Raw genomic sequence first — 10,281 nt, 5'->3', positions numbered from 1 at the left:
TCCGCCCATCTCGGCCTCCCAAAGTGCTGGGATTACAGGCTTGAGCCACCGCGCCCGGCCCATGCACCACATTTTTATACACATTTGCTTTTAACAGTTACTAGGTGCCATGATTTTCTTGGGAATCACATAACTGTAGTATTCCTTATGCTTTCATAGGGCTTAAGAGAAAGCACACCGTTTTGATGATTTTAACTTAAATTTTCTTTTAGCATTTCATGTATTATTTTAGTTTTTATTAGAAAGTACTTAAATACTGCAAAAATGTATAAAAGGAAAAGGGATCTGTTCCTCATTCTGCACCTGAAACACCGCAGCCCTCATTAGTGGCAGTTACTATTGACTATTCTTCTAGAATTGTATGTGTATGTGTAGAGAATATGCATATCAATAAACATTCATGCATTTTTTTGCACAAAATGCTTTAAAATTAGAGGACAAAAGAATACTAAAGGTCTTTGATTATCATCACATTTTGGTCCTACTGTAACAAAATCATTTTATGGTGTTCAGTATTTAAGAAAGCTTGCTTTCTGCTAATTGAAAACTAAATTGGCACTGTCATGAATTTTTATAATGTAATAGATTTTCGTCCTCATTCTGAAATTTGAATTTTTCTGTGTTGTTTTAGGAATTGCTTTCGTCTGAAACAGACACTCCTCTTTTACCACCATATTTGTCTTCGTCTCTGCCTTCCCCAGGAGAACTCTGTGCTGTTCAAGTCAAGCACGTTGTCTCACCTAATGAAGTATGTGAGCTAAATGATTAGTTGGTGATTAAAAACCTAACAGTCTATCTTGGTCTTAAACACTAGAAGTGACTCTTTACTTCTCTATCTTCCTGATTTCAAATGTTGCAAATTTGTGATCTCTAGTTTGCCCCACCCTATAATACCCTCTTCATCCTCTTCAGATATTTGTTAATATTTAAGGCAAGTGTTTTTTAAGGACCTACTGGGTTTCCAGTGTTATGCTGCTTTATTCAATGTTATGCTTATATCCGATATTTAGATTTTTAAGGTGGAACCGTTTCTACCTATGAAATCTTAAAACATCTTGCTTTCCTTCCTCTTCTTGCGTTGAACTCTTCCACTTAACCACCTGGCTGACACTGTGTCCCACTTAACTAGGTTTGTCTGCCTCCCCTTCGGGTATAGCTCCATGTTGTTCATTGAGGTATCCCCAGAACCTAGAGTAGTGCCTGATAAATACTAGGCACCTGGTGAATATTGATTGAATGCATGAATAAAGGCACTGAAAGTTCAATTACATGTCCTTGGCTAACAAAGAGAGGAAGAAATAAGCAGCTCCTTCGTAGGCCATTCTCTCACAGGCAGGGGAAGGATTTGCTTTGTAATTTCATCAGAGAGCAGAGTAAGTAGCATGTTATGCTGTATGTAGTTGCTAAACAACTATTGCTGGTTTTGGTAATTTTGCTTATTTATTGCGGCATCACAATGTACCCCTAAACTTAGCAGCTTTATACAAACACACATGAGGGTCGGGAATCTGGGAGATGCTGAGTTAAGCACTCTAGCTCAGGCTCTCAGGAGGTTGCAGCCATGATGTTGACAGGGGCTGCGGAAACCACTTTCGAAAACACTCACTCACATGGCACCACCTGGAAGGCTCTGTTTCCTGCCTGTGGCCTCTCTGGTTGTCTGCTGGCAGCATGGCTATGGCTTCCTGGCACGTGAAATCCCTGGGAGAGCTCTACCAAGGCAGAAGCTACATGTCCTTATACGCCAGTCTCAGGAGTCACACACTAGCACTGTAGTTGTGTGGTTTTTTTTATTTGTTTGTTTAAGATAGAGGATACGTTTTGTCATCCAGGCTGGAGAGTGCAGTGACATAAACATAGCTCACTGAAGCCTTAATTTCCCAGGCTCAAGCATTCCTCCTGCCTCGGGCTCCCGAGCAGCTGGGACTACAGGTGTGTACTACCATGCGCAGCTAATTATTATTATTACTATTATTATTATTAAACGGAGTCTTGCTCTATCTCCGAGGCTGGAGTGCAGTGGTGCGATCTCAGTTCACTGCAAGCTCCACCTCCCGGGTTCATGCCATTCTCCCGACTCAGCCTGCAGAGTATCGAGACTACAGGCGACCGCCACCACGTGTGGCTAATTTTTGTTTTGCATTTTTAGTGGAGACGAGGTTTCACCATGTTAGCCAGGATGGTCTCGATCTCCTGAACTCGTGATTCACCCCGCCTCGGCCTCCCAAAGTGCTGGGATTACAGGCGTGAGCCACCGCGCCCAGCCTAATGTTTTTGATTCTTAGTAGAGATGCGGTCTCACTGTGTTACTCAGGCCGGTCTTGAACTCATGAGCTCAAGTGATCCTCCCACCTCAGCCTTCCAAAGTGCTGGGATTATAGGCCTGAACCCCCATGCCCAGCCGAATCGTGTTCTCTTAGTCACAAGATAAGTGTGGTAGGATGTGGGAAGGAATAGGAGGTGAGTATCAGGAGGTGTGGAGGTCTCTGGGGGCATCACTGGAGGCTGTCTGCCACAGTAATTTTGTCCACATAAATGCTTGAAATTCCAGAATCTGAAAGTTTTCCTTTCCTTCTCCCTACTTAGGTATATATTTGCCTTGATTCTATAGAAACTTATAACCAGTCTAACCAGCATAGTGACACAGATGATAGTGGAGTCAGCGGGGAATTGGAATCCGAGAGCCTTGATGAAGCACTGCAGAGGGTTAATAAGAAGGTAGAGGCACTTCCTCCTCTGACGGATTTTAGAACAGGTATATACTTACTACATTTGAATGAAACAGGGTACTTATTAAAACTCGGATTTTGTTTTAATGGGCTGATGACCTTGGGCTATCTCTAATGTTGATATTTTTCTTGTATTCACTTTACATGCATGATTTCCTGGAATCCTCAAGATACCCAGAAGATGACCTCTTTCTCATTTTCTAGATAAAGAAGGTGAACTAAGAGACATTTAGTAAACTCCCTTGGGGGGCACATTCACGTTCCACAAATGAGATGGGGTTGGAAAATTGCATAAAGATTATTTTCTGAGTTTGAGGTTATCAGTAGCTGAAGTTGCAAGAGTTGTCATTCAGACCTTAATGGTCATCATTTTAATTACAAGCCACCTACAGTAATCGTGAGGTGGAGGCTCAAAGTATGACCTGTTCTGTGAGGATAGGTCAAATTTCTACTCTTTGATCTTTTCAGTCCATTCTTCCCATGTTTGTTAAATATGTGTGATTCTCCTCTGAGGAAAATGTATCTAGTTATTGCAGTATGTGATAGAGATGTATTCTTGATATTTTAGCAAAGGAAAAACACATTATCTTAATGTCTTACCAGTATTCAGTGAGTTTTTTGTTTGTTTGTTTTTTGAGACAGAGTCTTGTTTTGTTGCCCAAGCTGGAGTGCAGTGACGTGATCTCGGCTCACTGCAACCTTCTGCTCCTGGGTTCAAGCGATTCTCCTGCCTCAGCCTCCCAAGTAGTTGGGATTACTGGTGCGTGCCACCATGCCCAGCCAATGTTTGTATTTTTAGTAGAGATGGGATTTCCCCATGTTAACCAGGCTGGTGTCAAGCTCCTGAACTCAAGTGAACTGCCCACCTTGGCCTCCAAAATGCTGGGATTATAGGCATGAGCCAACATGCCCAGCGTTTTAATAAAGAATCTCATCTGGGCTTTTTTAAAAGATGAGTCTTGCTCTGTCACCCAGGCTGGAGTGCAGTGGTGCAATCTCGGCTCACTGCAACCTCCGCCTCCTGGGCTCAAGCAATTCTCCTATCTCAGCCTCCTGAGTAGCTAGGATTACAGGCATGTCCCACCATGCCCAGCTAATTTTTGTATTTTTCATAGAGACGGGGTTTCACCATCTTGGCCTGTCTGGTCTCGAATTCCTGACTTTGTGATCCTCCTGCCTCGGCCTCCCAAAATGCTGGGATTACAGGTGTGAGCCACCGCGCCTGGCCCAGATGAGATTCTTTATTGTTTCACTGATGACTTTTTTTTTGGAGACAGAGTTTCGCTTTTGTTGCCCAGTCTGGAGTGCAGTGGCTCAGTGTCGGCTCACTGCAACTTTTGTCTCCCACGTTCAGTGATTCCCCTGCCTCAGCCTCCGAAGTAGCTGGGATTACAGGCATGCACCACCTCGCCTGGCTAATTTTGTATTTTTAGTAGAGATGGGGTTTCTCCATGTTGGTCAGACTGGTCTCGAACTCCTGACCTCAGGTGATCTGCCCACCTCGGCCTCCCAAAGTGCTGGGATTACAGGCATGAGCCTCCGTTCCTGACCCTGATGAATTTATATATGAAAGAAATTGTCTATAACTCTTTAATTAAAATCACTTGAAATAAAAATCTTTATTCATTAGTCATGTATTTCAATGTCACTTGCCCACAAGTAGAATTCTTTGTGAAATTACATAAAAAGCATATGACATAAGGAAGTAGAACAAGATAGGAAACTGAGGCACATGCCATCACTCTGAAATCTAAGGATGTACAAAGGGAAGTGTATACCATACTAATTTTTCCACAGTTTAACTCAAGCCTAGCACTCATTAGTACACTTTTTTTTTTTTTACTGAGCTTGTGTCAGGTACCATGTTAGGAATACAACAGTTCTGCACTCAAGAACAAGTGCTCTGAGCAGAGAAGAGACAGATAAACCAAGCAGAGTATGAAAAGAATAGCTCCTCTTAAAGGAGTGTGGGTAATGCCGTAGAGTCAGAGGGAAAGCAGTGATCAGTTGTTAGGGCTGTGTTGGTCATGTTGGAGCTGGGCTTTGAAAGAAGAATGATAACTGCTCAAGGCAGTGAATACCCGAAAAACTGTCCGAATGTTGTCTTGATGTTTATGATAAACACCATAAAAAAGAAGGGCTCAGGAACACACTCTAGATGAGGGGGACAGTCATAAGCTAAATAGAGGGATGAAAATTTTAAGTAATCCTGTTTAGGTAACTCATTGAGGAAATGTGGTAGAAGTTGTTTGGGAGAACAAACAACTGAAGAAGCCTGTAAATTGTAGTAAGGACTTGATATTACAGGCAGTTAAGGTGTACCATTAAAGAATTTTAAATAAGAGCAATGTAATTGCATTTAAAAAAATTTAATTCTGGTGGTCCCATAGCAAATGAATGGGAGGACAGAATGGAAGGCAGGAATAGCAAATATTGATCATCCTTTGCCAAAGATGATGGCCCACACTAAAAGAGACTAGGGGAGTATCAGAAGTTGGGGCAGTGGCAATATGAACTAATAAGCCTTAGCAATACAAGAACTAGCAACTCAGTATGGGAGAAGTGCCTTTATTTGAAGCTTAATCCTTAGGAATTAGTGAACAAAGGCTTACAAAATACGAACAGAAAAAGAGAAGCCAACATAAGGCCAACTGTTTAATGTTTAATTCTGGATGGTGAACATATATTTGTTACATTTTCTTCTCTGTACTTTTCTGTATTAAACATTTTTGATACATAATTGTATATATTTATGGGGTACATGTGATATTACATGCATAGAGTGCGTAATTATCAGGACAGTAGGATATTCATCACCTCGAGCAGTTACTTCTATGTGTTGGGAACATTTCAAGACTTCTGGTGAATCTGAAATACACAATCCATTGTTGTGAACTAGGTACCTTACTCTGCTATCAAATATTGGAACTTATTCCTTCCAACTATATGTTTGTACCTATCAACCAACCTTCTTCATCCCCCAACCCCAAACACATGTATATTTGCCTTTCATGGCCTCATGTAACCATTAATCTACTTGTTATCTTCATGAGATGCACTTTTTTAGCTCTCATATGAGTGAGAACATGCGATACTTGTCTTTCTGTGCTTGTCTTATCTTAGTTAATATGATGATCCATCCATGTTACTGCAAATAACAGGATTCCATTCCTTTTTATGGCCGAATAGTATTCCATTGTGTATATAATCAGCACATTTTCTTTATCCATTTATCTGTTGATGGACACCTGGGTTGATTCCATATCTTGGCTATTGTGAATAGTGCTGCAACAAATATGGGGTGCAGGTAGCCCTTTGATATGTTGATTTCCTTTGGATTAAAAATATTTAATAAAAGACAATATGACTTTTTCCCTTTTTCTGTCTTTCCAGAAATGCCTTGCCTTGCAGAATATGATGATGGCTTATGGTATAGAGCGAAGATTGTTTCCATTAAAGAATTTAATCCTTTATCTATCCTAGTACAATTTGTTGATTATGGATCAACTGCAAAGCTGACATTAAACAGGTTAAAAATAAATGTTGGGGTGTTGAATTAGGTTTCTTTTTTTTTCAAATAGTTTTCTTATTGCGAATATTTTGCCTCTTTTAAAAGAAAAAGGGTTATTCTAAGGCTGTTTATAAATTAGGAATTTTTATCGAGTTAAAGTATACATAAAATTTACCATTTTAACTTTTTTTTTTCTGAGATGGAGTCTTGCTCTGTCGCCCAGGCTGGAGTGCAGTGACGCAATCTTGGCTCCCTGCAGCCTCCGCCTCCCGGGTTCAAGGGATTCTCCTGCCTCAGCCTCCCGTGTAGCTGGAATTACAGGTGCCTGCCAGCATCCCAGCTGATGTTTTTGTATTTTTAGTAGAGACGGGGTTTCGCCATGTTGGCCAGGCTGGTCTCGAACTCCTGACCTCGGGTCATCCCCCCCGCCTCGGCCTCCCTAAGTGCTGGGATTACAGGCGTGAGCCACCTGTAATCCCATTTTGGCTATTTTTAAGTATAATAACTGGCATTAAATACATTCACAAGGTTATACAACTGTCACCACTTTCCATTTCCAGAACAATTTTGTTATTCCAAACAGAAACCCTGTACCTATTAAATAGTAAGATCGTAGTCCCTTCTCACCTAGTCCCTAGTAACCCATGCTCTCCTGTCTCTGAACTTGCCTGTTCTTGGTACCTCATATAAGTAAATTCATACAGTATTTGTCCTTTTGTGTTGGCTTATTTCAATAGCATAATTTTTAAAGATTCATCCATGTTGTAGCGTGTGTCCAAATTTACTTCTTAAGGCTGAATAATATTCCATTATATATATGAGGGGTCTTCAAAAAGTTGATGGAAAATGCATACTATGAAAAAACTGCATGGATTTCAAATTTTTTTCACCAAAATTGTGCTAACTTGTTCTAAAATGTCTGAACAGGATCTTGTTTGAGGCACTGAAAAGGATAAGTGCAACATGAATTCTGCTCAAATTGAAACAACAACAAACATCAAATTTATGGTGAAGCTTGGGTGGAGGAATGGTGATACCATTTTTGCTTTATAAAAACTTTATGGAAACAGTGCCCCAAAGAAAGCAGTTTACTAATGGATAACTTGTTTTATGAAGGGATAAGATGATGTTGAAGATGAAGCCCATAGCAGTAGTCCTTCCACATCAATTTGTGAGGAAAAAAAAATTAATCTTGTTCATGCCCTAACTGAAGAGGACTGACAACAGCAGAAATAATAGCCAACACCAAAGCCATCTCAGTTGGTTCAGCTTATACAATGCTGACGGAGAGTTGAGGAAGCTCTCCACTCAGTGGGTGCCAAACCTGTTGGGCCCAGATCAGCTGCAGATAGGAGCAGAGCTTTCAGTGGAAATCGTAGACAAGCAAGATAAGGACCCTGAAGCATTTCTTCAAAGAACTGCAATTGCAGATGAAACATGACTTTACCAGTGTGATCCTGAAGGCAGAGCACAGTGAAAACAAGAGGCGGAAGTGGTCCAGTCAAAAATGGACCGGTCAAGAGCAAAGGTCATGGCAACCATTTGTTTTTTTTTTTTTTTTTTTGATGCCGAAGGCATTTTGCTTGCCGGCTTTCTGGAAAGCCAAAGAACGACATCTTCTTCTTGTGAGTGTTTGAGAAAGTTGGCCAAAGCTTTAGCAGGAAAACGCCTGGGAAGGCTTCACCAGAGAGTCCTTCACCACCACAGTGCTCCTGCTCATTCCTCTCGTCAAACAAGGGCGATTTTGCAAGAGTTTTACCTACATCATTAGGCATCCACTTTACAGTCCTGATTTGGCCCTTTCTAGATTGTCTTTTGTTTCCTAATCTTAAAAAGTATTTAAAGGGCACCCATTTTTCTCCAGTTAATAATGTAAGAAAGATCACATTGACACGGTTATATTCCCAGGACCCTCAGTTCTTAAGGGATGGACTAAAGGGCTGTTATCATAGCTTACAAATGTGTCATGGTCTTGATGGAACTTATGTTGAGAAATAAAGTTTACATTGTTTATTTTCATCTTAATTTCATCTTTCCATGAACTTTTTGAAGCCCCCTCATACAGTGTATACTGCATCTTATTTATCCCTTCCCTGGAAGGTGGAACTTGGGTTGCTCCCCACTTTTGGCTCTTGTGAATAATGCTTCTGTGAACGTGGGTATACATTTATCTCAGAGTACTTTCTTTGAGTTATTTTGGGTATATACCCAGAAATGGAACTGCTGGATCATACGGTCTATCCTTAATTTTTGAGGAACCTCCCTGCTATTTCCCACAGTGGCTGCACCATTTTACATTCTAAGAGTGCGCAAAGGTTCCAGTTCCTGCACTCCTCACCAGCACTTGTGATTTGGTTGTTTGATAGTCATCTAGTAGGTGTGAGGTGGAATCTCACTTTGGATTTGATTTGCATTTCCCTCATGATTAGTGATGTCGAACATCCTGTCACGTGCCCGTTGGTCATTTGTAGATCTTTAATGTCCATGTTTGTGTACGTTTTCTCCCATTCTGTAGGTTGCCTTTTTGCTCTCTCGTATCCTTTGATACACAGAAGTTTATTTTTTAGGAAGGCCATTTTATCTGATTTTTCTCATTTCCTGTGCTTTTGGGGTCATATCCAGAAAAATCACTGCAAAATCCAATGTTACAAAGCTTTTCCCCTATGTTTTCTTGTAAGAATTGTATAGTTTCAGCTGGAAGAGAATTTTAATTCAAGAATTTCTTTTGTGACAGACTGTGCCAGATTCCTCCTCATCTTATGCGGTATCCAGCTCGAGCCATAAAGGTTCTCTTGGCAGGGTTTAAACCTCCCTTAAGGGATCTAGGGGAGACAAGAATACCATATTGTCCCAAATGGAGTATGGAGGCACTGTGGGCTATGATAGACTGTCTTCAAGGAAAACAGCTGTATGCTGTGTCCATGGTAAGTGTCTCGACTAGCCACAGTTACTGTAAAGCTATTTCTGTGTCCACACTTTGTAAAGTGTTTGTTTCTATGCAGTGTCTACATGCAAGAGTATACTAAAGCATACAAAGCTATATGGGCTATAGTTTATATGTGTACCTTTATATATACATATAAAGCTTAATTTTAAGGCTTGTTAAAATGTCTTAGTTTATGTTTAACAAACTGCTGACCCCTGTGGTGATATAAAATATCATTTATGTAATTAATAAAATGCTGAAGATGAGTATCCCATAATTAACTTAGAATGGGGAAACAAATATGCAAACAATTAGTGTGAGGTTGAATGAAATAAGTACCGTAACAGAGCTATAGCTAATTTTGTGGGTGGGGGAAGTGTAAGAAGAAATGATTATTTGCATCTGGAGAGGTCAGGAAAGGGTGTTTGAGCTGCTGCTTAGAAGCCACTCAAGTATTTAATTGAATAAGTAAAACAGGAATGTGGCATTTCACCTGCATCCTAAAAGAAGAGTGGGAAAGAATGGTAGTTCTGGTCATTATAGAAAGGCTTGAATTGGGCCGGGCGCGGTGGCTCAAGCCTGTAATCCCAGCACTTTGGGAGGCCGAGACGGGTGGATCACGAGGTCAGGAGATCGAGACCATCCTGGCTAACATGGTGAAACCCCGTCTCTACTAAAAAATACAAAAAACTAGCCAGGTGAAGTGGCGGGCGCCTGTAGTCCCAGCTACTCGGGAGGCTGAGGCCGGAGAATGGCGTAAAACCCAGGGGGTGGAGTGAGCTGAGATCCGGCCACTACACTCCAGCCTGGGCGACAGAGCAAGACTCCGTCTCAAAAAAAAAAAAAAAAAAGGAAAGAAAGGCTTGAATTGTACTAATTGTACTAATCTCATAATTGTACTACTTTTGAATTATTTGATATAGTAGAACCTGCATCAAAAGGTCAACTAAAAAACTCCAGACTGTGTTTCATGTAAATGTTTTCTGGTTCTGAGGCTCAGCGTGTCACAGTAGCCTACAGACAGAATCTGGCCTGTACCTTGTTTTATTTAGTATAGTGTTTTAAAATTGGAAATCTTACCCAAAAAGTCTGTATTTCTGGCCCTGATAAGATAT

General features: G+C 40.8%; 1 protein-coding gene across 2 annotated transcripts in view; it reads left to right on the top strand.

Annotated features, from left to right (window-relative positions):
• The window catches only part of RNF17 (ring finger protein 17), a 114,586-nt gene that overhangs the window by 102,423 nt on the left and 1,882 nt on the right, over nucleotides 1-10,281 (top strand). For both annotated transcript variants that reach the window (XM_026454202.2, XM_026454201.1), the window contains exons 31-34: nucleotides 632-748; nucleotides 2,587-2,755; nucleotides 6,123-6,258; nucleotides 8,975-9,164. In XM_026454202.2, the coding sequence (XP_026309987.1) occupies nucleotides 632-748; nucleotides 2,587-2,755; nucleotides 6,123-6,258; nucleotides 8,975-9,164 (612 nt within the window). The remainder of the gene's footprint in view (nucleotides 1-631; nucleotides 749-2,586; nucleotides 2,756-6,122; nucleotides 6,259-8,974; nucleotides 9,165-10,281) is intronic.

The sequence above is a fragment of the Piliocolobus tephrosceles genome, chromosome X (genome assembly GCF_002776525.5).
Source record: "Piliocolobus tephrosceles isolate RC106 chromosome X, ASM277652v3, whole genome shotgun sequence".
Classification (NCBI taxonomy): domain Eukaryota; kingdom Metazoa; phylum Chordata; class Mammalia; order Primates; family Cercopithecidae; genus Piliocolobus; species Piliocolobus tephrosceles.
This window is presented reverse-complemented; position numbering and strand designations above follow the sequence as displayed.